This window comes from Toxorhynchites rutilus, chromosome 2 (genome assembly GCF_029784135.1).
Source record: "Toxorhynchites rutilus septentrionalis strain SRP chromosome 2, ASM2978413v1, whole genome shotgun sequence".
Lineage (NCBI taxonomy): Eukaryota > Metazoa > Arthropoda > Insecta > Diptera > Culicidae > Toxorhynchites > Toxorhynchites rutilus.
The window spans coordinates 27,018,164-27,045,843 of record NC_073745.1 but is presented as its reverse complement, the minus strand read 5'-3'; the positions used below and the strand labels follow the sequence as shown (position 1 = coordinate 27,045,843).

General features: G+C 39.6%; 1 protein-coding gene across 1 annotated transcript; it reads right to left on the bottom strand.

The window, feature by feature from the left end:
- Window positions 1-1,183: 1,183 nt before the first annotated feature.
- Window positions 1,184-26,193, bottom strand: LOC129769842 (UDP-xylose and UDP-N-acetylglucosamine transporter). The gene is made up of 4 exons (XM_055772339.1): window positions 26,023-26,193; window positions 25,650-25,903; window positions 25,439-25,565; window positions 1,184-2,489 (listed from the first exon to the last, which is right to left on the bottom strand). The coding sequence occupies exons 3-4, from the start codon at window positions 25,516-25,518 to the stop codon at window positions 1,556-1,558; spliced, it is 1,014 nt and encodes a 337-aa protein (XP_055628314.1). The 5' UTR covers window positions 25,519-25,565; window positions 25,650-25,903; window positions 26,023-26,193; the 3' UTR covers window positions 1,184-1,555.
- Window positions 26,194-27,680: the final 1,487 nt, after the last annotated feature.

The window sequence follows — 27,680 nt, the reverse complement described above, 5'->3', positions numbered from 1 at the left end:
GTCTTATGATATATAGGCTCGGTAATTCGGTTTGTGTTTTGGCTAATTTATGGATAATTTTTATCTCGAACGTAACGGTATGGTCAGTCTTCAGAATGCAACTCGGTGCTGATGCGCAACAATATTTTTGTACCCAGTTGAGCTCCCACTCTTTGTGCACACATGCGCTCTGGCGAATGAGCACGCTCCGAAACAGATGAAATGTTTGGTTGTCAGCGCCGTTTTTACACTGAAATTTACGCCGTGCTTGCGCCGTATTTATATACTGCGCGCTTGAAACTGGATTGCTCTCTCTGTTGAGATATTTTTCTTCACACAAGCGTATACGGTTCAAATGGGGGCGCGATGTTGTTTTTATGCTTTGCTTAGAACGAACGAAGACAAAGCGGGGTTCAATGGAGGCGAATGAACTGCAAAGTTTAAAGCCTCTTAAAAACAAAGAAACAAACAAACAAAGCGGGCGTTAGAATTTGATGTGTATGTGTGTGTGTGTGTAGAATGAGACGCGCATCACACAAGTGAGCAGAAATGTTTAGTATCTGAGTTCTGCGCCGGGTACATTTTGCGCTGTCGTGTTTATGAATTTTGTGCTCTTCGCACCATGATAGAATACAAAGAAAACTCTTTGAGTGCGTGCTGATGAAAATTAAACCCAAGCGCAGCGCTGCGTTTGTTTTCTGAAGACTGGGTATGGTTAATGTGAAGCAACAATCCCAGAATACAGGAATCGCTACGATAACATGCGTACATCAAGCATGCTATTTACAAGGAAAAGTTCCGTGCCTCACGTTTAGCAGCGAATGAACTGAAACGTTTAAAACCTCTATATTCATCACGTTCGTTCGTTCTGGGCGCCACAAATACAATTTTCTTCTTCTTCTTTTTGGCTTTAAGAGGGTTTAAACTTTTCAGTTCATTCGCCTCTAAAATACAATTTTGTTTTAAGGGAAAAAACTATTCCATGCTTTGTCATACGAGAAATAACCAGTACGGATCGAAAAAATACAAACGTTGTAAAGCAAACACAATTAATCGTTGTTGGGAAAGTTAGAGTAGCTATCGTGGGGATCACTTCCAACTACCATAAAACTGATTCACTTCCCATTAAATTTATGTTCGAAAGGTTCACATAAAAGGTTTTAGCTTCGACTAAGGATGATTTCTCTATATTCCTATTATTTGCAAAATATCTTATGAAACGAGTCTTTTATTTTAGCGTTGGTATATACTACTGAAGTGAAGTTATAAAATTTTCATAATGCAAATATCAATTCTGTTTTGTCCAGTGCGAAACATGGTTGCAGCTACCTGTTGTCAAACTTAAACTGTTGTTCATTGCGATGGTACAAGTAATCAATTAAACTCAGCGAAGATGAATCTAATTCAACAAAAATATAACATTAAAACCTAAAACAAAAATTGACTTAACATTCCTGAAGTATTGACCCATCGCAAGTGCGATGGAAGTTTTGCACCAATTGGGATATCCAATATAAAGACCCCAACATCAATATGCGAAGAATCTAGCGAGTGCAAACAACATCTCCGAGTTCAATCAATCGACTTTCTTTTCCACCTGACTCTTCTCTTGACTCAATGACTGTCGAATCTTGCCCACCAATTCGGTAAATATGATTGTCCCCGTGAAGACTAGAATCGTTCCTATCCAGTGGTATATGGTGAACGGATTGCTGAAGTATACAATCGAGAAAAGTAGTGAGACGAACTTTCTCAACGTTACAACGAGAGTGACTGTGAGCGAGGAACATTCCGTGGTGAGGACGTATACCGAGCTAATGCAAACGTATTGCGTGAGGACGTTCCCCAGCAGATACAACCACGTGATCGGAACACCGATGTTGAGCAGGGGAACATCGTATAACGGACTGGCGTTCGCCAGTTTGATGTGCTCCCAAATGTTACCAGTGAGGATTAGGAAAAAAGGCAACGGAAGCAGGTGCGTGTAGAAAAGTGCTTCACGTGGATGTTTTCCGTAGCGTTTGTACAAGACCTCCTGGTACAGTCCCATTCGGGCCGAAATGAACAATGCAATCGTGAGAAGCGCAATTCCTACCGTCCACCAGAAGAACACCGTTATCGGATCTTCCTCTTCCTCAGTCTCGATCACTTGGGTGCTTTTCACTTCCTTGCCCGAGACAACGGTACATACCACGATACCGAGCGTGATCATTCCGACCGATAGGTATTTCGAGAAGGCGTACCGCTTCCTCAGTATGATGATGCCCATGATCATGTTGGCGATCAACGACCCAGCCCGGAAGATCATGTGCAGCGGCATCGGGATGTTGAAATCGAACGCATAGTTGTTGCAGACGCTGCTGAGGAAAAACATTATCACCAGCACGGTATAATCTTTCAGTCCTATCCGCGGTTTGACTGTGCCACATTTTGACGTGAACAGAAAGCCTTCGACGGCAATGAACAGGAACTGTAGGAACGTGATCAGGTTACCCGAGCCGGGATCGATTCTGGAAGAAAACGGAACAAAACAAAAATGAGCTGATAGTCGGCAAGGATGAAAGAAACAGACTTAGTTTATGGTCGGATGTAAGTTAGTCTCTAGGGAGTGACTGTGATTGTTTCATCGATCGGAATCGATTGTGGGACTGAGATTATCGTCGTTAGAATATACCGTGTTGCTCCTTTATTCCACCCTGTGCATAATTCGGCCCACTTGACATAAAATACTGTATCTCACACTAGCTACCTTGTTTCTTCTGATAAATTATGTTTTGTGTATACTTCCAAAACTATAACTATTCCGAAATAACGGGTGGGTATTGTGGGGACATAACCGGAGAGACGTAGAACTGCACCAAGAGCTGTCAATTTAAATAAATTATCGAATATTCGAGTAGTTATCCTGTACCTTTTAGCAAAATTACATCTCCCTAGTTCCCTAGCGATTATCATGGGAGGGATAATTGTTAGTGGGGAGAGGTAGGAATCAGGAATCACTGAGGTGAGTGACGTGATTATGATTTATTGTTTAACACTCCTATACTCGCGCATTGGTCTGTCAGACCGAGAAATCAATAATTCGTTCATTTCTCAGAAAATATCAACACTACGACTTTGCGATTCTCTCTAGCTTCGTTATTCGTCGTTCGTCATCGTTTAGCGTGTCGCATGTGTTGGTACAAAGGGGACGTGTGCCACTTTTTCAACACTTTCAGTCTGACACACCGACGCGAGTATAGGAGTAACTTTTTTGGACAAGTACCTTTTTTCATATTCTAGAATATTGTTGAATGAAATGAATAAATTAATGTTAGTGGCGTGGAATATTTATAGAATATAATGCATAAGATCATTACCGGACTATTTTTTTTATTTCAGTCCCTTCCGTAAATGGATTGAACGGATCCATTAATTAACTAGTTTTGGGGTTTTTTTTCATAATGAACAATATCAACAAGAAAACAAGAAAAAAGAAAAGGAAGTTACTAGAAATCCTTTTATATCATCTTTTTATGCCCCATCTAATTTACCAAGAATACAGAGACAAAGAATATTAGAAATATGCAAACTTTATATTCCAAAACCTTTATCATCTGGTAATTACCTAGAAGGTCGTTATACATTCTTCTCTTAGATAAAAGACCCGAAAAACATGCGACAACTGCATGAAATGTAAAAATATGTTTGTTTTGAGCATGTAGTTATGCTATGTTCTGATTCTTACTCCAATGAAACCACAATCGATTAATACGTTTTTGTTTTATTTTATAACTCTTTATACTTCCATGAATTATATTCAGTTGCTTACTTTTAATTAATAACAGTGAAAAATTCAAATTTCGATATTTGTGTTGGAGTATCAAAAATTACTCTGTTTTGAGGAGGCTGAATTGGATTACTATTAAAATATAATAAAGACGAAGAAAACATACTTTTTGGAGTTTTTTCATTCAATCATACCATCTTCTTCAAATAAATCTCAATAAAGCCTGAAAAATACACAATGGCAACATTATAGAGAAGTTCAATTTTCGGTCTGTGACACCGTGCGCGAGTATACGTGTTATGATTTTGCACGCGAGTACAGGAGGGTTAATAACACACGGCCGGCAATATCTTCCGGTATTCTGAGAAGGAAAACCTGTAAAATTAATTGGTCCGACTATAAATCGAATTATTTATATATAGTGCGCACTTTTTATCGAGCTCGAATCGCGACGGCGAAAAGTTATCTTTGGGAAACCTGAGAAGGTAACCGATGTGGAGAAAATTCCACTGAAACTTATCGGACCGTCGATATATTACCTTAATCATTGAGCGTACTCTGTGTCGAACTTCAATCGCAACGATGGAGAGTTAGCTTTGGGAAACCTGAGAAGGTAACCGAGGAAACTCCTCTAGAACCAATCGTACCGTCTTGCTCATGCTTATAAGTCTACCATATCTTGTCTACAGTGAAAACAAAACTTCTTTATTTTCCCTAACAAACCGAACAGAGAAATGTTTGAAAAAAAAACTCAAACACAAATAAAACAAAAAGGTCCCGGGTCGATAGCAAAAAAAATGCCTTCGTATGAAACTGATTTTTTTATCATTATTATTCGGCAATGCTCCGGGGAATTCCAAAAACACTCCACAAAATTTAAATCTATCAAGGCAAGCAACACACTTTTTAACGACGTTTACAGGCACTTTCCCCCGCAACAAGCCAACACCGACGTTTAAAGACAGCACAAACAAACACGACTAGTTCTTTGGCTCAACTCCGATCCTCTGTCTGTCTGTCTGATTCTTATGGACTCGGAACTACTGAACCGATCGACATAAAAATTGGTACGTAGAGGTTTTTGGAGTCGGGAAAGGTTCTTATGATAGTTCGAGACCTCTCCCCCTTCTCTAAGGGAGGGCTGACATACAAATGAAACACAACTTTCTGCATTACTCAAGAATTATTCAAGCAAATGAAACCAAATTGGGCATATGGAGGTTTTAGGGAGCAATAAATGTGTTTTGTGGTGGTTTGACACTCCTTTCTCCTTTCTCCTTTCTCAAGAGGGGGAGGGGAGGGTGCTGAACAACTCGAGAACTAATCAAACAAATGAAATTAATCTTTACATATAGAGGTTTTAGGGATCGATAAACGTTTCTATAGTAGTTCGACACTCCTCCCCCCTCTCTAAAGGAGGGCTCCCATACAAATGAAACACAAATTTCAGCATAACTCAAAAACTAATCAATCAAATGGAGCCAAATTTGGCATGTGAAGGTTTTCGAATACGAGAAATATTTCTATGATGGTATGACACCACTCCCTCCTCTGAAATGGAGAGCGGGTCCCGTAAAAATAATACACATATTTCAACCAAACATATTCCAACCAAACATGACAATTGAAAATTTTCGGAAAACTCTGAAGGAAAATGCGAAAAATCGGAAAATTCAATTCGCATGTGTTCTACAATTACAAAGTGACAAGCGTTGTTAGTTCATTTGATGTTTGCGTTAACGAAATTGATTTTTGTTCGAAAGTGGAAATGGATTTTAATGTGATAATACGCACTCCTTCTATCTTCTTCTATCTATATAAATAAAAAGTAGATGGTAACCTTCGAGGAACATCATAGAGTGGTTCTCAGATTTTCGTCAAAAGTAGTAGTTTTGTTTTTTATCACAAATTATGAGACCCGTATTTTTTTATTTTTTGTTAGGGTGATCATTTCCATTTTAGGGTGGTCCAAAAAAACATTTTTTTCCCATTTTTGCCAAAAATTACTTTTTTTTAATTCATAACTTTTGAACTACTAGACCGATTCAGATGATCGACATATCAAAGTAAAGCCAATCACCTGGTCTTTTTTGAAAAAATACTATACCTGCAGAAAATTTGAATTCTGCTCTCGTTATTATTGATTGTATTCGTTTTATATTGTTTTCATAGTTTCGGGACCAAATGCGCTATAGTTTTTAATATTTTTTCTGGAAAGCTGAGGATTTTTCACATAACATATCTCGAAACCAGGGAGGGGTTTTTTTTCAGTTTTTGAGTTATGATTTTTCAAAGTTACCCGATGGTCCAAAAAATCATTTTCCCCTTTTTCCCAAAAATGACTTTCTTCAAAAATTCATAACTTTTGAACTACTAGACCGATTCAGATGATCGACATATCAAATTAAAGCCTGCTAGCTAGCTGTTTTTGAAAAATTACACATTTGCCAATTAATAATCACATACATTCAGTCTAGTCGCATAGAAATGTTGAACGAAAACTGAAAACATGTTAACTTTGAAAAATCATAACTTAAAAACGAAAAATAACACCTCTCTGGTATTCGGATACATTATGTGAAAAAACCTCAGCTTTCAGGAAAAAATATAAAAAATATGGCGCCCTTGGTCCCGAAACGATGTAAGCTATAAAAAAAATAATAATAAATAATTACGAAAACAAAATCAATTTTTATTCAGAGTATAATATGTTTTCAAACAAGACTAGCTCATTGGCTTTGATTTGATATGTCGATCATCTTTTTTTTTTTTTACCGTCGGCTAACTTTGAAATATCATAACTCAAAAACAAAAAAAACGCGGCTTTACTTTAAAATCCTCATCTTTCCAGAAAAAAAAAACTGTAGCGCTTTTGTTCCCGAAACTATGAAAACAATAAAAAAAACGAATACAGTCAATAATAACTAGAGCAGAATTCAAATTTCCTGCAGGTATGGTATGGTAAAAAAGACTAGGTGATTGGCTTTACTTTGATATGTCGACCATCTGAATCGGTCTAGTAGTTCAAAAGTTATGAATTTTTTAAAAAAAAGCCATTTTTGCCAAAATGCGAAAAAATGGTTTTTTTGGACCGCCTTAAAATAGAAATGATCACCCTAACAAAAAAATAAAAAAAATACGGGTCTCATAATTTGTGATAAAAAAACAAAACTACCACTTTTGACGAAAAACTGAGAACCACTATATCGGTTTGGCATGGAATGGCTGCATATAAATATTTCTTACCCCCTTCACAGGTCTTGAAAAGGACTAGAAGTGAATATATACAGAGGAAAATCGATGAATATCAAAATAATAGCAAAGAACTATGGATATTATTGAAAAAGTTATTAAATTCTAAAAATAGTACACCGCGATCCATAGTTTTCGAAGGGTCAGAAGAACAGTCAGACCAAACTATTGCCGATAAATTCAACAGTTATTTCGTCAATAGTGTTCTGCTGATCAACCAAAGTATTGACTTGGTCAGCGAACCTGACGAAATAATACAGCCGATTAATATCAATTGTAGACTAGATTGTTTTTCACCCATCACTTTTGCTGAGTTAAGAGATATTTGTTTTTCATTGCAAAAATCGGCTGGTATCGATAATTTCAATGCAAAAGTGATACAAGATTGCTTTCATGTCATTGGACACGATCTACTGGACCTAATTAATGAATCTTTACGAACTGGGCACGTGCCAACGGTTTGGAAGGGATCCCTTGTGATTCCGATCCCCATGGTTAATGGGACGGATAAAGCCGAAGAGTACCGCCCTATTAACATGTTGCACACATTAGAAAAAATACAAGAACTTGTTGTGAAAGTCCAGCTGATGCATTTTGTAGATAACAACAATTTGCTAATACCGGAACAGTCGGGATATCGAGAGGGACACTCTTGTGAAACCGCTCTGAATCTGGTGTTAGCAAAATGGAAAGAGAATATCGAGGCGAAAGAGACTATATTTGCGGTATTTCTGGATCTTAAACGCGCTTTTGAAACAATTTCTAGGCCCTTATTGTTACAAACATTGGAGCGCAATGGAATTGTAGGAATGTCGTACAAATGGTTCGAAAGCTATTTGTGCGACAGAACTCAAAAGACTCGTTTTAACGATTCTATTTCCGATCCCATCGGCAACTCACTCGGGGTGCCGCAGGGAAGTGTCTTAGGGCCCATTTTGTTCATTTTATATATAAATGATCTGCGACGGGTTTTACGATATTGTGATATTAATTTGTTTGCAGATGATACTGTCCTGTTCATCGCAGCTAAGGATATAAAAGAAACCGAGGATCACATAAACGAAGATTTGCATTCTCTGGCTCAGTGGCTTAAATTTAAACAATTGAAATTAAATGTTGGCAAAACAAAATACATGCTGATTTCTTCAGCAAACTCCAGTATTGACGTAAATTTTGAAATAGATGGTGAGACATTAGAACGCGTGAATGAAATCAAATACCTAGGAGTTATCATTGATGACAATTCAACTTTCAAGTCTCACATTAATAATGTCATCAAGAAGATTGCCAAGAAATACGGCGTTTTGTGTCGTTTGAAGAAAGAACTGACGGTGAACAGTAAAATTAAATTGTATAAATCATTGATCTCACCGCACATAGACTTTTGCTCGTCGATCCTATTCCTTGCAAACAATACACAATTAACGAGATTGCAGCGTTTGCAAAATAAGATTATGCGTTTGATTTTAAGATGTAGTAGATACACTTCCTCTAATTTGATGTTGGACGCGCTACAGTGGCTATATGTGAAGCAAAGAATTTATTACTTGACAATGGTGTTCGTCTTCAAAATTTTAAACGGAAAATACGTGCGGCAACAATGGCAGAGTTTAAGAGAATGTGTATTTCCCACGTAAAATCTGTTTTGTAAACAGGTTTTCGTAATTTTTTTGTCAAATGATTTATTTATGTTTAATATCAATTGAAATAAATTAGAAAAAATATTTACAGGTATCTCAAACTGCCATGTTCGTACTGATGATGATGATGTTTTTTTTTTGTTGTTAAATTTGTTAAAATTGTAGATTATTATTAAAAAAAAACAGAAAGTGGGTTATATCTGTGGTATAACCACAAGGGTGACGTAGGACTATCGTTGATTTAGTGATCATTTGTTTTTAGTTGCATCTGGGTCAATTCTGAATGAATTAATAAATGAATATTTGGGGGACTTCGAAAATGAGAGCGTTACAATATTCAGCAAAAGAAGCAATCACACGAAAGTTGTATAACACATAGTACATTGATTGTATAGTGATATGATTTGCATTCCATTTCCAATAGACAAAATATCTGTCTCATCATCAGTGTACATAATTTTTGCGTTCGTTCATCCTTTCTCACAACACCCATTTCTCGTTTGAGAAATTGTTAATCATTAAAATAAACTCTTTCGCTTGAATGTTTTTTTTTCAATTCCCAGGGGAACTGGCAGATTATTTTTCAGCAACGATAACATCTTTCCGGATTCTCCTCGATACTCGAAGCCCACCAGTGGTTAATGCTAACTCGATAACCACCTGTTCATTGCACTTGATTGAAAAATCACAAAACCAAATGTATTTGGTCGCAGAGTTATATGGATAGAAAACATTGAAAGAAACTCTTTCGCTTGAATGTTTTTTTTTTCAATTCCTAGGGGAACTGGCAGATTATTTTTCAGCAACGATAACATCTTTCCGGAATCTTCTCGATGCTGGATATCAACCAAACGAAAATAGTTCCGCGCGTGTATGTGTGTGTGGCGGCTGTACCGATGTCTTCGATGTTTTTCGATGCTGATACTCTCTTGGTCGCCTTCTCTTCTCCTCCTGATGGATCGGCTTTCCTGCGCTCCCTCACAGTTCCAAACAAACTGAATGCGTTTCAGGTCAGGTCAGGCCAGGTAATGAATCCATCGATCCCTCGCCGTCCAGCTCGTTCTGTTCGTTCAGTTGTCTTGTCGATGTCCTCACGAAAAATGAATGCGTTTCACCACCAGAGTATCGCTTAAGTATGCTTTTTGTCCGTGATTGAATCGAGAGAAGGTGTGGTTTCCGATGGCAATTTGGAAGGCAAACTAGAGGCGAATGATGGCATCACTCTCCTCCTGATGGATTCTCTTCAGGCCTAAGGTGCACAAACAGACTCTTGGTGACACCGTTCATCAGCGCTTTATTTATTTATTTTTATTCATTTATTTAAATCTGATTCATCTGACATCTGTGGTCTTAATGAATAAATATATAATAATATAAAGGGTGTGTCACATCAAATTGCATCACGGAAAAAACGCTGTAGAAATTTAATTTTTAGGAATTATATCTTCTGCTTTCGCTTATAATCAGATAAGAGTGTATAGATCACGTTGGCCATGCTTCACTGTCAATTTTTCGTAAATTTGGAAAAATGTCGTCGAACGAAAAAGAGCGTCGTGAATTAATCCTGTGCACTCATTTCGAGAATCCGGAGTTGTCACATCGGGACATTGGTAAGATGCTGGGAATCGTCCAATCCACGGTCAGCAGAGTACTAAAACGATACTTCGAGAACCTAACCATCGACCGGAAGGTGAAGAACGGCAAAAATGGATGCTCCGTCAGTGAAAAAGATCACAAGCGCGTAGTTAAGCAGTTTAGACGTGATCCGAGAAGTTCGGTCCGGGATGTCGCCAATAAGCTGAATTTGTCAAGTTCATTCGTCCAGCGGACCAAGCAGCGGGAAGCCCTGCGTACATACAAGGTTCAGAAGGCTTCTAACCGCGACGAAAGGCAAAACATGGTGGGGAAGACGCGAGCCCGGAAGCTGTACACCGAAATGCTGACGAAGCCGCATTGCCTGGTAATGAACGACGAAACCTACGTCAAAGCGGACTTTCGTCAGCCTGTTGTTCTTCTCCGCAGAGGACAAATTCAGCGTTCCGGAGGATATTCGCAAGCAGAAACTATCCAAGTTTGCCAAAAAGTACATGGTGTGGCAAGCGATCTGCTCTTGCGGAAAACGGAGCGCCCCCTTCGTGATGACCGACATGGTAAACGGGCAGGTTTACCTTAAGGAGTGCCTACAGAAGCGCTTACTACCACTATTGAAGCAGCACGAGGGCCCGACCATCTTCTGGCCGGATCTCGCTTCGTGCCACTATTCAAAGGACGTGTTGGAGTGGTACGAAGCCAACGGGGTCACCTTCGTGCCAAAGGAAATGAACCCGCCCAACGCGCCGGGGCTTCGCCCAATAGAGAAATATTGGGCGGTTATGAAGCAGGCCCTCCGGAAGAACCCAAAAGTTGTCAAATCGGAGGCGGACTTCAAGAGAAAATGGATTTCTGTTCAAAAAAAACTACCACCTGACGTTGTACAGAACCTTATGGACGGGGTAAAGAGAAAGGTAAGAGCATTCGGGCTTGGGCTCGAAGTATGAATAAAAAGAAAATGCCAAAAGTTGTTTAATAGTTTTTATTTTACTGTCTAAAATTTTCAAAAGGATCGGTCTACTGGGCGAATTTCTACAGCGTTTTTTCCGTGATGCAATTTGATGTGACACACCCTTTAGTACAATTATTTATACAATCGACGAACTAGTTAATCTTTTTTTAAAGCGGCTGGATGTCTCGCCGAAATCAAATAGATCCTCCACCAATGTGAAAGTTCGAATCATCGACGACAGCGGTTCGTTGTATCCGAGGAGAATCAATTTCCCCATTGAATAGCTTTGATACAAAAATTGCCTGTTGTATTCTGCGTCTTCTCTCAAGAGTGTCCAGGCTTATAAGTCTGCATCGATCCGGGTAAGCAGGAAGATTCAATGGATCGCGCCAAGGTAGATGACGCAAGGCCAACCGGATGAATCTCCGCTGTACACGCTCAATCCTCAAATTCCAGAAAATCACATTTGGAGTCCAAACAACGGCTGCAGTTTCGAGAATTGGTCGTACTAAAGCGCAATATAAGGACTTCAAGCAGTATGGGTCAGTGAAATCCTTCGCAATCTTCGAAATAAATCCGAGCTGTCGGTTTACCTTAGCAATGATTGAGGTTTAATGAGCGTTGAAGTTCAATTTCTGATCCAGCACTACTCCAAGGTCAGTAACTGTTTCAACTCTTTCAAGCAAAGCACCGTCGATGCAGTAATCAAACTGTAACGGACTTTTGGAACGATGGAACGTCATGACGGAGCACTTCGGTACGCTGATAATCAGTTTGTTTAGATAGCACCAGTCAACAAACACATTCAGCAAATGTTGCAAGCGTTGGCAGTCTTCAGCTGAACGGATCATGCAGAATATTTTCAAATCATCAGCATAAATTAATTGGCAGTTCAACACTAATTTCACAGCAATGTCATTAAAAAATAATATGAACAACAAAGCCGCCTTCAGATCGGTATAGATGACATCGACTTGAGCCTTGCCCTCCATAGCAGTAATGTAGGTGTTGGTGAAGTTCAACAGATTCGTGGTAACCGACCTGCCGGGCATGAAGCCGTGCTGATAAACGAAGCCAAAACAGCTCCACCAAAACAGCTTCACCAAAACAGCGATAACATCGCTGTTCAATTATAACTGAGTGGATTTCCGAGCGGCGCTCGCTCATATACCGATAGATGATTTCAATAGCCTGTTTTAAAATAATTCTAAGGCTATTGAAACAAGTTTTTGGATGAAAAAGTAACAAGTATATAACGCGTAGACATTTTATCTTTCAAATGAAGTGTTTATCATATCATTTCGTTCGGTTGTTTAGGAGCTATTAACGCTCAAAATCTCGGTTTCCGACGTAACGCTTTCGTTTTCGAAACTTTGATTTTACACCCCGGTATAGAAATGAAAGACGTAGTCCTACGTCAAAAAAATGAGCGTTGTCTACGAAAGTTTGAGCCTCGCGCGCGTTTGTTGGGCCTGGACGAATGTTAATAATGAACACTGGCAGAAAACTGACACATGATGAAATTTTTATATAGGGTCTGAAGTGGAAACTGGAATTGGGATAGCTCATTCGGAATTGTCGTAAACTATCTTTCATCAGATGGTTATATTGATTATTTCTGATTGTAGCAGATCTCTTTTATGTTCTAAGTAAAAACTTTTAGATATTGGGTTCAATTCCCAATCAGTCAAGGATCTTCCCGGGTTGGAAATTTTCTTGACATGCCTTAGAAAAAACATTGGGCCTGGAGTTGAGACTATGACTAAGTCAATGTCAATATGGATAGGAACATTGTTTGTTTTTTCGCAGTTTGTGCCTATTTTTACTGTTCTATTAATAGATATTTATGCCTGCAACAGATCCAGTTCGCTTCGTTTTTTTTTTAATACTGGTCTCTTGATATTTTTAAACTTAATTATTATCTATAAGATAAATCGTCCTGCTCAAACCTTTGTAGGGGTATGAGGTGGGCCATCATCATCATCATCATCATAAAACCTCCACATGCTAAATTTGGTTCTATTTTCTCTTGAGTTATGCATGAATTTGTGTTTCATTTGTATGGCAACTGCAGTTTTATTTACACTTGCACATTTTTGAACAAAAACGTTACATCATGTTCTTCAAAAAATGCTGGCTCCACTTCTAATGAAAAAGACAATTTGAGGTTATGGGAGCGTTCGTCAATAGGAATATGAGATGAAAAATAACAGAATTTTCTAAAAATGCATTATTCATATAACATTTTAGTGTAACAGGACCCCGGAAGATTGAAGATCTGTTGAAACATTCTATCAGGCGTTGTGAAAAAATAGTGGCAGTGAAAAATTCGCAGCTGTTTTTATTATAAAGCTTATTTGGAGGATGCACTTTCTTATTCCTATTTTTTGAAAATTGCAGAGCCAAATGATCATTGATTACATAATATTTTTAATCGCATTTTCAAAGGTAAGGGTTATGTAGAAGTTATCAATTGGGCAACATAACATGTGTAACCTTCAAACGTAGATGTTTTTAACCCTCCTGTACTCGCGGGCAAAATCATAACACGTATACTCGCGCACGGTGTCACAGACCGAAAATTGAACTTCTCTATAATGTTACCATTGTGTATTTTACAGGCTTTATTGGCATTTATTTGAAGAAGAGGGTATTATTGAATGAAAAAACTCAAAAAATATGTTTACTTCGTTTTTATTACCTTTTGATAGATCATCTAATTCAGCCTCCTCAAAACAAAGTTATTTTTGATACTCCAACACAAATAACGAAATTCGATTTTTTCTCTGTTATTAATTAAAAGTAAGCAACTGAATATAATTCATGGAAGTATAAAGAGCTATAAAATAACATAAAAACGTATCAATCGATTGTGGTTTCATTGGAGTAAGAATCAGAACAAAGCATAACCGCATGCTCGAAACAAACATATTTTTTACATTTCATGCAGTTGTTGCGTGTTTTTCGATAATCAGCAGATGATAAAGGTTCTGGAATATAAAGTTTGCATTTTTCTAATATTTTTTGTCTCTGTATTCTCGGTAAACTTTAATTCTTAGTTTAGCCTTTTTTTAGATGGGGCATAAAAAGATAATATAAAAGGATTTCTAGGAACTTCCTTTTCTTTTTCTTGTTTTCTTGTCGATTTGATTCATTATAAAAAAAATATCCCGGAACTGTAATTGTTAAAAATTACCATGAGCCACCGATTACTTTATAGTTTACTGTTTACAATTCTTTCACAAGTGTGTATATGTATGACCATTATATTTAGCGAACAAGTATACGAAAGTCAAACATTTATATTTTGCTTTTGAACGTATGAATCTAACGACGAATAGTTTATGTATGGATCCGTTCAATCCTGTTACAAAAGGGACTGAAATCCGGTAATGATCTTATGCATTATATTCAATAAAAATTCCACGTCACTTACATTTCATTCAACAGTATTTTAGAATATGAAAAAAGGCACTTGTCCAAAAAAGTTACTCCTATACTCGCGTCGGTGTGTCAGACCGAAAGTGTTAAAAAAGTGGCAAACGTCCCCTTTGTACCAACACATGCGATACCCTAAACGATGACGAACGACGGATAACGAAGCTAGAGAGAACCGCAAAGTCGTAGTGTTGATATTTTCTGAGAAATGAACGAATTTTTGATTTCTCGGTCTGACAGACCAATGCGCGAGTAAAGGAGTGTTAAAGATAGTGTTCGGAAAACACTGTTCAAAAATTGTTGAAAATTGAAATTGATTTCTAGCCCAAAATTCCTCGGACTGTTCAACATTTGCAAAGTGTTCAAAAATTAGCGAGGTACCCTATATACAGCCATTCCATACCAAACCGATATAGTGAAACTGACCAGACGTCTCGCATTTCAACAAAATGTCACGCGTTAGATTCAGTCCCGCGAAACTTCCCGCATTTGGCAAAAGAAACGAAAATGTCCCACGATATCAATATATTTCAATATAATGATTTGATAATGTTGATTTTCTTAGATGGGTGAACCTCAAAAAAAACTTTTATTTGGAAGACCGTTCAAGAGTGCTTCTAATGCATCCAAAGATTAATACGTTGAGCTGGTTTCATCGCACCGACATTGGGCTTTTTGTTTAGAGAGTGTCAACTGGAAGCGACAGCAACATAATTGTAAAATCATTTCTATAAAAGTCCCCTATTGATCCACAGGGACCAACGTGAGTCAGACGAAAAATTCATCTTTGATCCCCTAGCTCAGTCAGGGCTTAACGTTTTAAATAAGCCGAAAGAAATAGTGTACACTCGACAGGAAGAGGCAGAGTTGTTTAATGAAGTATCGTAAATGAAACGCTGGGCGGTCTTACGGAAGTTGGCCGGAAACTGAGCCATGGTCGATAAAAAGATGTATATCGGCGTGTTATTTAACCTTTTCGTGACTTTGGGGGTCGTATGTAACTCTATTTTGGCCACTCGCCCAAAAGTTTTCTATCGGACGCAGCTGGGGAATGTTGGTGGTCTTCGTCTTATGACTCGAAAGAAGAGCGGCTTGGACATTCCCTTCACGTCTGTCAGAGAAGGACCTTCTTCGAGAACTTGATATGAATGATATATTCGATGTCATCGCTTACATAGGGAACGTAAAGTACCCGGTCCCCTGCCATTTGTTGAATTCTAGCATCAAGTACGTCTCGTCTTTCATTATGAGTACTAAAAGAAGTTTTTCACCAGCACCTCAAGCTACTCCTTCTGGGTGATTGCCTGCTGCTCAGATACTACCGGTCTCGTCTGACGCTTCCGCAAAGAAATGTTCATTTTGGCCAGATTCTTCTCCACCGTTTGGCCGGTTGCTTCGATCTCCCGGCTTAAGGAGCAGCATAGTATCATCTCTTTACCAGATCGGATATATCTGGCGGACACAAAGGGCCTCAGGATGTCCAACTCCTTCGCTGTGGGGTGGAGCTTGCAGTATGGAAAAATCATCAAGTTGCTTGACAGTGCTGCTGCTGCTACGTAATATTTAAAGAAAATTTGTTCCTATAAATTATCTTACATCGCCTTCCGAAATTAGTCCATTTTTTTGAATGCATACGTTAACACTAAAATCGATGAAAAATGAATTGGAATTTTCGAGCATTCCATTCGGTAATTTGAAGAAAATTGTAGAATTTGAATCGTGCTTGCGAGGCGTAAATACTCTGATTGAGCGAGTGATTTTAGGGCGTAAGCGAAATCTAAACCACCGAAAAATCACAATCGAGTGCCGATACTTAGAAAGAAACAACACAGATCAGTTTAGACTCGCTAAACTATGGTTCATGTTCACATAACATATATACATAACGTTTCGTATTTGTGTCCCGCGTTAGACCTCTGACCATCTGGTCACTTTAGATATAGTGGTTATCAGATTTTCGTGAAAAGTGGTAGTTTTGTTCCTTTTTGCAAAAGATTAGATCCGTATTTTTTATTTTTTCAATAGGGTACTCATTTTCATTTTAGGGTGATCCGAAATATCGCCTCTTCTCCTTTTTTTTTTTTTCTAAAATGACTTTTTTCAAAAATTCATAACTTGTGAACTACTGCACCGATTTAGATCGACATATCAGTGAGTTCTACTGGTTTTGACATATTTAATCAAAACTTCAGTTTATAGATTGAGCGATCCCTGCTCGGTGCATGTTACGGAAATGATAGCAATCTATCACGCTTTGGAAAAAAATATAATCCTCGTCGGTTGATCACTATTTTATCTATCCACATAGCCTCAGCTAAATAGAAGCTATTCAATCGATAAAACCTATAAGAGCTTCATGCCACTTTCTTATAAGAATAAGACAGCTTTTTGTTGGTCTAGTCGAAAAATCTTACAGGATTACATTAGTCTGGGTCCCAGCCCATTGCTCCATTCCAGGTAACGAAAGCATTGGGATCGTTGTTAGTAATATTTGCGTTTGTGGTGATGGTTCTAATGACATCGAGCATGTGGTCTGGTCCTGTACAAACTTTAACTCTACACATGCTCGTCTATCGGAATCACTCATGGTACTAGGAAAGCAATATGACTCACCGGTTAGCGACATCTTAGCAAGTCACGACCTCAACCTTATTTCCTCTCTTTAACAATTTTTCAAAAGAAATGATATCACTGTTTGATTCCTCCCTCATCAAACCAAACTATCTATCTCGTTCCATCCTTGTCCTAAACGACTAGGTAAAAAAAATGAATTTTCACTCTGTAAACGTTAGATGATAAGTAATTGAGTCTGATAAATAAACATTTTTTGGAAAAAAAATCACTGTCAGTTCCCATTGACTTAACGTACCAAAGATTGCAATGTTTCAACAATAAACCGTCATTTCACTATCCAACTCTTGACGAGTAAAGTTCAGTGTCGTTATTGTGCGTTGCCACTTTTACTATTGTGCGATTGGTATAGTGTACGAGTGAAGGTCATTGCTGTCCGCTTTCGAATTGACCTTTTGTGAAGTGGAACAAAGGAAGCAGCGCTCTTGCAGCTTGCAGCCCTTGGCGGCTGTTGAACATTGGCATAACGGGATCGCCATCGTGTGGCTGTCGTTAACGGGAATTATCATCACGTGACCGTGTGAGCTATTCTTGCGCTATTGTGTTGATCCATAGCGCGTAGCCTCTGTCTCTCCCTGGTTAGGGCAGTAGAGCGCAGTATCGGAACAACTTTTATATTAAGGTACACATATTTAATATTAATATTATTGTTCAACTCATATGTTCATTGCTTAATATTGACGTAGGACTACGTCTAACCGGAAGATATAGGGGGTGAAATGGAAATCTAGGCACTGAACAAGTAGGAAAAAATGCAAGATTTGGAACGCTTATAACTCGAGCATTTCTCAATAGATCGCAAAGGTTTTTGCATCAATTGATAGGAAATATATCCACGCATCTATCATAACGAATAACATTTCATTTTTCTTGAGATAAATAATTGAATAATTGTGAAATATCAAGCATTGTCAAAATGCACTATGTGCCCATTTTTGATTGGTCCATTTTGTGCTCCTCAAATCGTACCGAACAAAACGGGCAACCAGAGCAGCAGCGAAATAGAATGAAGCACGATTGGAAAGGAAAAAGAAAAAAAATGAGCGAAACATTGGTCGCAGTCTCACACATGCGTAATTCTCGAGCCAGCCAGTCAGCTTAAAAATCCTCGCTCCGCTGCCGTAACGATCATTCTCATTCAAACCGTACACCACATCGGTTCGCATCACAACAAATCAACAAACCAACCCAAGCAGCCATGTCTGGACATGGTAAAGGAGGAAAAGTGAAGGGAAAGGCCAAATCCCGCTCGAACCGTGTTTATCTGGAGTTCCCCGCAAGGGTAGCTAGGCCGAGCGCGTTAGTACCAGTGCACCAGTCCACCTAGCCGGCGTTATATAGTTTCGGCCCCCGAAGTGATCGAGTTAGCAGGCAAAGCTGCTTGCGACGATAAGAAAACCCGCATTCAGAACAGAACACATTCGGATGGGAAGAAATTTTCCAACTGTGAAAGCTGTGGCGAGTGGCAAATGCAATTGCTAAACAGAAAGGTTTAGCCGAACAAGATGGGGATATCGAGTGATAACAAAACAATAAACTCTTTAGATTGAAGATAATTTTGTGATCCTGAAAAGGACCCTTTTTAGCCTGCATGTGAATCCAACGAGCGAACAAATCGTAATGAATGTATTTTTTTGCCATCGCTCCCTTTTAACGCCCATTCGTTCGTCTCGTTGGACTTGCCCCTCTGGCTGAGTCTGCCGATTTGTCTCTATCCTGTGAGTGTGTACCGCTAGAGTATAAAACACGCGGACCCCAAAAAAATATCTTATTTTCTTTCAAACCGTAAACCCGTGTGGTTGTACGGCATCGGCATCGTGGACGTAACAAAGGAGGACAAGTTAAGGGAAAGGCAAAGTCTCACTCGAACTGTGCAAGTCTCCAGTTTCCTGTTGGTCGCATTCACTGATTGCTCCGCAAGGGTAACTAGGCCGAACGGATTGGTGCCGGAGCACCAGTATACCTAACAGCGATTATAGAGTTTCGGCCGTCGGAGTGCTCGAGTTGGCTTGCAAAGCTGCTCACGACAATCAGAAAACCCGCATCAAGAACAGAGTAACTTCGGTTCGGCGCTCATCAAGGCAACAATTAGTTTCAGTGAGTGGCAAAGTGTTTCTCCGGCACGTCGCATTAAATGTAATTTACTGAACAACATGTCACAAGCTGGATGGGAAGAAATTTTCCAACTGTGAAAGCTGTGGCGAGTGGCAAACGCAATAGCTAAACAGAAAGGTTTAACCGAACAAGATGGGAATATCGAGTGATAACAAAAACACAACACCAAAGGTTCTTTTCAGAACCATCAACATTTTCATAAAGCGTAAACAGTAAACTAATCCATTTTTCAGGTAGATAGGTAGGTATTCACGTAGGAGAAGAAAATAAAACAGTATATTTAAAATATATATTTAACAAAAGCTGTCCTCTTTGTATAGTCCTACGTCACTCCGGTTATGTCCCCGACATTACCCACCCGTCTTTTTTATCATCATAGTTTTTTGTTTGTTTGTTTTGTTATTTTTTTCAATAATAGATTAGAAATAAGACACAAATTTTTGTAAAATGGAGAATAGTGGAGGATCTCCAGAGATGGAGATCTCCGATAATGAATCCCATTCAAGATCTGGGAAAAAACATAAACGAGTCCCTCAAAAAGAAGATAATTCTTCTGGGGACGAATCTGCTCATCCTTCCAAGCCCCCCTCTAAGAAAATAGCAAGCCTCCCTTCTGAACCCACTGTTACTTCCACTCCCCCTCTCCCATCATCGATTTCGCTTCCCCCTTCTGATGTTTCCGATCCAACCCAATCCTCGTCCTCGTCCTCGTCTTCTCCCTCTGTTGTCTCCGCTCCACGTGTCAGAGTTTATCCAGAAGATGCACCTGGAACTGGCCCGTGGGTTGTTTTCCTCCGGCCAAAACCAAAAGGAAAAAGCCTTAACGTGATTCAGATCATGAAAGATCTGGCCAGATACACTTCTGTATCTGAAATTCGCAGGGTTAGACCGAACAAATTGCGGGTTGTCGTGAATGAACGGAAACACGCAAACGAGATTGTTGCTGACCAACACTTCACTCTCGAATATAGAACATTTATACCCTCCCATAACGTAGAAATTGAGGGGGTGATAACTGAAACGGGTCTGACGAGCGAACAAATAAAAAAAGAAGGAAAAGGCAAGTTCAAGAAGCTTCCCTCAATGGAAGTAAAGATCTTGGACTGTCGCCAACTCGAGAAACTCTCCCATGATGGGGACCAAACTAAATTTACGCCGTCAGACTCGTTTCGAGTCACCTTTGCTGGTGCCGCCCTCCCTGACTACGTTATGGTGGACAAATTGAGACTACCTGTGCGACTCTTCGTGCCAAAGCCCATGACTTGCAGCGAATGCAAGTCAGTTGGTCACACTTCAGATTATTGTGCCAACAAGGAGCGCTGTGCCACTTGCGGAGAGCAACATGAGGGGAAATCCTGCAGTGCGACTGAGCATAAGTGTCCATATTGCGGAGGATCCCCACACGCGCTCTCAGCTTGTGAAACTTACAAGAGTCGCTGGGAGAAACAGAAGCGCTCTTTAAAGGAACGCTCGAAGCGCACTTTTGCGGAAATTTTAAAGGGCGCTTCTCCACTGGCCCAACAACAACAACAACCAATCTCAACACACAATATCTTTTCCACGTTGCCAGTTGATGAAATGGAAGCGGACACAGCTAGCGGGGGCACTCCGTTTATTTTCAAAGGGAATCCCCGGCGCAAAAATGTGACCACTCCCAAAGTTCAAGAACAAGTCCCCCCGGTGATACCCCCAGTTAGCTTGCCTAAAAAATCGAGTGCAGCGGACAAGCAAAATCAGGTTCCTCCTGGCTTCCGTGGGAATAGTTCACCTTCGAACGACCCAGCACTCGAGGGGACATCAAAAACCCCAACTGTCCCTGTTTTTCCGTCCAACTCAACTTCAAAATCGGGATTTATAAAGTTGTCTGACCTTTTGGATCAAATCTTCAAGTGTTTTAATGTTTCCGACTCCATCAGAACCATTGTCATTTCAATGCTTCCAGTATTAAAGACAATTTTACAGCAATTGATGCAAACATGGCCCCTCCTTGCAATGATTATCTCTCTTGATGTCTAATTTAGATAGAGAGGTCGGAGATATCACTGTTTTTCAGTGGAATTGTCGTAGTCTTATCCCTAAATTGGATACATTCAAAATTTTAATTCATAAGTTCAATTGTGATGTTTTTGCTCTGTCCGAAACTTGGCTTTCTTCGCGAGATGATCTCTCTTTCCATGATTTCAATATTATACGCTTGGACCGTGATGACAGATACGGAGGGGTGTTATTGGGGATCAATAAGTGCCACTCATTTTTTCGAATTGACCTTCCACCTATTGGAGGAATTGAAGCTGTTGCTTGTCATGCAAACATCAGAGGAAAAGACCTCTGTATTGTCAGCTTGTATTGGCCTCCGAGAGCTGCGGTTAGCCGCAAGCAACTTGTTGACATGTGCTCACTTCTTCCTGAGCCACGATTGATCTTGGGAGACTTCAACTCTCACGGAACTGCCTGGGGGGAACAGTACGACGACAATCGTTCATCGTTGATATATGACCTTTGTAACAGCTTCAATATGACCGTTTTGAATACTGGGGAAACAACACGTGTTCCTAAACCTCCTGCTAAACCAAGTGCTCTTGACCTCTCGCTTTGCTCGAATTCACTATCGTTAGATTGCAAGTGGAATGTAATCCAGGACCCCAACGGTAGTGATCACTTGCCAATCAAAATTTCCATCACCATTGGGTCGAATTCTTCTGAATCTATAAACATGGCATATGACCTCACAATACACATTGACTGGAAAAAATATGCGGACGCGATTGCTCTAGCCATCAATTCCAGAGATGGTTTACCTCCATTGGAGGAGTATAACTTCCTTTCTCGTTTGATCTATGACAGCGCGGTTCGCGCTCAAACGAAACCCATCCCAGGTTCCACTATTCGTCGAAGGCCTCCCAATCTATGGTGGGATAGCATATGTTCCAAGCTTTATGTAGAAAAATCGAATGCATTTAAAGCTTTTCGGAAACGTGGAACCCCTGAAAATTTTCAGACGTATTTGGACCTTGAAAATCAATTTAAAAATTTGATCAAAGGGAAAAAACGTGCTTATTGGCGAAATTTCGTGGGAGGTTTGTCACGAGAAACGTCAATGAAAAAATTATGGAAAGTGGCTCGAAACATGAGAAATCGCTCTTCAACGAATGAAAGCGAAGAATATTCACATCGATGGATTTTTAATTTTGCGCGGAAGGTTTGTCCCGATTCCGCTCCTGTGCAAAAAATTGTTCGAGATATACCACAAGATAGGTGCGATCTTGATTCCGGGTTTTCGATGTGTAGAATTCTCTCTTGCTCTCCTTTCATGTAACAATTCTGCTCCGGGATCGGATAGAATTAAGTTCAACTTGCTGAAAAACCTCCCTGATGTGGCGAAACATCGCTTGTTGAATTTATTCAATCGGTTTCTGGAGCATAATATTGTTTCAGATGATTGGAGACAAGTACGAGTTATAGCTATTCAAAAACCCGGAAAACCCGCGTCCGACTTCAATTCGTACCGCCCAATAGCAATGCTGTCTTGTATACGGAAATTGTTGGAGAAAATGATCTTGTTTCGCCTTGATCGATGGGTTGAAACGAATGGCCTACAGATACACAATATGGGTTCCGCAGGGGCAAGGGGACGAATGATTGTCTTGCGTTGCTTTCTTCAGAAATTCAAATGGCTTACGCCGAAAAAAAAACAAATGGCTTCAGTATTCTTGGACATAAAGGGGGCCTTTGATTCTGTTTCAATAGAGGTTTTGTCAGACAAATTACACTCTCGGGGACTGCCGCCTCTATTGAATAATATGTTATATAACTTGCTTTGTGAGAAACATTTGAACTTTTCTCACGGAGATTCGGCAGTAAGTCGGGTCTCTTACATGGGCCTCCCCCAGGGCTCATGTTTAAGCCCCCTTTTGTACAACTTCTACGTAAGCGACATTGACAATTGCCTTACACAAAATTGCAGCCTAAGACAACTTGCAGATGATGGAGTGGTGTCTGTCGTAGGATCAAACGAATCCGACCTGCAAGAACCCTTACAAGATACTTTGAACAATTTTTCAACCTGGGCCATTGGGCTAGGGATCGAATTCTCCACGGAGAAAACAGAGATGGTGGTTTTTTCTAGGAAGCATAAACCAGCAAAACCAAAGCTTCAACTTTTGGGTAAACCGATCACTCATGCTATGTCTTTCAAGTATCTTGGGGTCTGGTTCGACTCCAAATGCACTTGGGGGGCCCATATTAGGTATCTGAGTAAAAAATGCCAACAAAGAATAAACTTTCTCCGTACAATTACCGGCACATGGTGGGGAGCCCACCCCGAAGATCTTATAATGTTGTATCGAACAACTATTCTCTCAGTGATGGAGTATGGCAGTTTCTGTTTTCAATCAGCTGCCAAAACACACCTCATTAAACTCGAGCGAATTCAGTATCTTTGTCTCCGTATTGCGTTGGGATGTATGCCCTCAACGCATACCATGAGTCTCGAGGTTTTGGCAGGCGTACTCCCACTAAAAGATCGCTTCAATTTATTATCTCTTCGGTTCCTCATCCGGTGTAAGGTTATGAATCCATTGGTGATCGGAAATTTTGAGCAATTGATCGAGCTAAATTTTCATTCTGGATTCATGAATTCATATCATGAATTCACCTCTATGCAGGTTGTTCCTTCTTCGTATATTCCCAACCGTGTTTGTTTTCCTGACTACATCAATTCCTCTGTACATTTCAATCTGTTCATGAAGGAGAAAATCCATGAAAATCCAGATTATCTTAGATTGGGGTTCGTTCCTACAATCTTCAATGCAAAGTATGGGCGTATCAATTGTGATAATATATACTTTACTGATGGGTCCTCTATGAATGAGTCCACAGGATTTGGAGTGTTCAACGTATTTTTTAGCACCTCACACAGTCTTCAGAATCCTTGCTCGGTATATATTGCTGAATTGGCAGCGATATACTGGGCGCTGGACAGCGTCGCCTCACGACCTGTTGAACACTATTACATTGTAACGGATAGTCTTAGCTCTGTCGAAGCTATCCGTTCAGTGAGGCCGGAAAAGCACTCGCCGTACTTCCTTGAGAGAATACGAGAAATTTTGAGTGCTTTATCCAGACGCTGTTATGTCATTACCTTTGGCAAAGGTAGGTGCAATTGAAGGCGATATTTATCAGCGTCAAATCGCCTTCAATGAATTTTATTCTTTAGTTCGCAAAAATACCATCGCTAACTGGCAACGCAAGTGGAATGAAGATGAATTGGGCCGGTGGTTTCACTCGATTATCCCTAAGGTTAGCCTCAAACCGTGGTTCAAAAGTCTAGACTTGAGTCGGGACTTTATTCGCACCTTCTCCCGACTCATGTCCAATCACTGTTCGTTAGATGCACTACTCTTTCGTTTCAATCTTGCCAGCAGCAATCTCTGCGTTTGTGACCAAGGTTATCACGACATCGAGCACATTGTTTGGTCGTGCGAGGTGTATCTGGTCGCCAGATCGAATTTAGAAAACTCCCTTCGGGCCCGAGGAAGACAGCCCAATGTGCCGGTGAGAGATGTGTTGGCTCGGTTAGACCTTGATTACATGTCCCATATATATGTTTTCCTTAAAGCTATAGATCTTCGTGTGTGATTGTCCCTACATCCTTATACCCTCCTTTCCTTCCTTTGCGGGTAATTCGTCCCCTTGCTATAAATAGTAGAATAAGTTGAAATGTAAATAAACTATAGATATACGAATAGATTTAAGAATTGAGTGCTCATCAACATTGTTACAATTTCCTTATATCCCATCCTTCTCCTAAAAATATGTCACCCTTCTAAACTCGAGTACACCGCGAGTAATCGGTTTTCCACCTTACTAACCATAGATGTAAGAAAATTGTTTCTATATATATATATATATAGTTTTAAAAATATATTTAAGAATTCGGCTCCTTTAAACTTAAGTAACTGAGCCTGTAAAAATAAACGAATTAAAAAAAAAAACAATAAACCGTCACAATATCCATCACAAAAAGCTCAACAATTTCGCACACTGCCCTTGAAGCGAACTGCTAATACTCACTTGACTAGTAGCTCAAGGAATACAACATTGCTGCAGCATCCCACGAAAACCATAACAATCGCCAATGCCGCACTCATCATGAATGGTAGAGGTGTGTCCTTCCGAGTAGCCAATCCAGTTTGCGAAACTAAAAACCAAATGTGTCATGAGTGAATGAATGAACGCGTAAGCAGACGCGCGTACGCATGATATATATTACTCGTAAACATACCAGTTTCAGTTACCGTTGTTACCTAGTGGTAAGGGAAACGAATCGCGCAAATCTCTCAGAAAAAGGGTGTTTCTTGGCGCGACCAGTTGTGCTAAAATTCCTCCAAAAAGTAGGATGCGTGACTCGTTATGTCAAACTTCCACTTGGGATTGCTACGCGAATAGGTCTGCTCGCTTCTTCAGTCAACTCTTCAAACACATCATCATCATCATCACAGTTTCAGCTAGTTGAGATTATTGCAACGTCATGATTAGCTGATAAAATTGAGAGACGGGCCACAAAACGTGACAAAATACAAACATTAGTGAAGCAAAAATTTTACTTATGTCAATACACACGAGCGATAGATAATTTCAACACTATCGATAGTTACCTTCCATCAGCGATGGGGAGCAATACCAGCAAAGGAGAACCTGAGGCCGGTCAAAAATCGCAGGTTGTTTTTGTGCTCTTGTGATGCAACCGCAAAATACTCGTATTTAAATCTGTTTTTTTGAGGATGTGTTGTTGCTTTGTGTTTTGGTATGCTGTCACGGTGTTTTCTGTTGACATTTCAACCCTTGTGGCGAATTACTTTGGTTGAGCTCAAATGGATGCCCACATCTAGGCGTTCAGAAAGACACGGCACGTGTCATCAAAGATTATCTGGAATAAAGAGTACGGCTTCTTTTACATTATTTAGCTTGGACCGAATTGGTTTCAAAATGCTGCACTGGCGCAAAATCTGTCTACAAGGCCGTGGTTATCGGAAGTGAAAGTCAATGAAGAAAATCGATCAAAGCAGATATGTTTCTTTCAAAAGTTACGCGAGAAATCCATTATTTTCTTGATAGATGGCTGAAGTGATCGAAATCTCATATACGCTCTTTAAAAATATTGAAGGAACAAGCTGCGAAGTCGAAAATTTTGAGTGACATGCTGTAACCTCGTGAAAAATAAACAAATACAGATGGGATATTCAAAAGCTTTAAAGCACCATCTTTCAGGTATTGGAATATTACACATTCACATATGTGTGTAGATGTAGTGGGCAACAATATCGAGAAAAAAAACCAGTTTTCTCTGTTTTTTCAAAGATTTTGTGGACTAAGACAATATTTTTGCTTATAAATTGTGTCAGTCTACAAAATTTAAAAAAAACAGAGAATAATTAATTTAAAAAAAAAAGATAAAATTATTTTAATATCTGAAAGTTGTAGCTTCAAAATGATATACATCCCATCGATATGCGTTGATTTTTCACAAAGTTAAAGCATGTTCAAAATCACTTAAAATTTCCGACTTCGCATTCTGTTCCTCTAATTTTTTTTGTCGACTGATTTTTTTTGTCACATACCGAAATATAGCCAGCAATGCATTGAATCTTGAGATTAAACCTCTCAAAATCCTTAGTACCGAGGCCGCAAAAATTACATCTGCCATTTCGTATAAAGAGAAGTAAATCCATACTATTTTGTATGAGGGTTGGCTGAAAGGAAATGCACATACTACATAATATCTTAACATCGGATTATTAGTGCTCCAGTCCAATCAGCCGTCAAAGTGCTTCCGGAAGGCGAAATCTAGAATCCAAACACCCGGCGCCGCCAGTTCAAAAGCCCTAAATGTAAATTCGTTCGATTCACAAATTTGGCATGTGGAGGTTTTAGGGATCGATAAACGTTTCTATGGTAGTTCGACACTTCCACTCCCTCTCTAAAAAGGGGGGGGACGGCTAGGGTGCTGAAACTCTCTAACTAGGCATTTCCTTTCCTCAGGGTCCTTCAACCTGCTTCCGGCCACTTGCAAACAGCTGTTCCTCCAGCAAAAAGGAGCAGTGTCGGTTTTATCCTTCTCCACAAGACCTACGCATTCCTTTGAAGCCACCAACTACTCCCACAATCAACTATCTCTCAAAGGTTGAGCAATGCTAGCCAACTCCGCCGACCAATCGAAGGCGAGGGCTGGCGACTCCTTTCGAGTCCGAAAAAACGGGAATTTCCAAAACCGCAATAGAGGAGATAAATGTAATTTTCTTCTTTTATTCCTTCT

Excerpts from the sequence above, each read along its gene's own strand:
- LOC129769842 (XM_055772339.1), bottom strand. The coding sequence starts at position 25,518 with ATGATGAGTGCGGCATTGGCGATTGTTATGGTTTTCGTGGGATGCTGC. Across the intron at positions 2,490-25,438 it reads TTCCTTGAGCTACTAGTCAA|AATCGATCCCGGCTCGGGTA; the intron begins GTGAGTATTAGC and ends GTTTTCTTCCAG.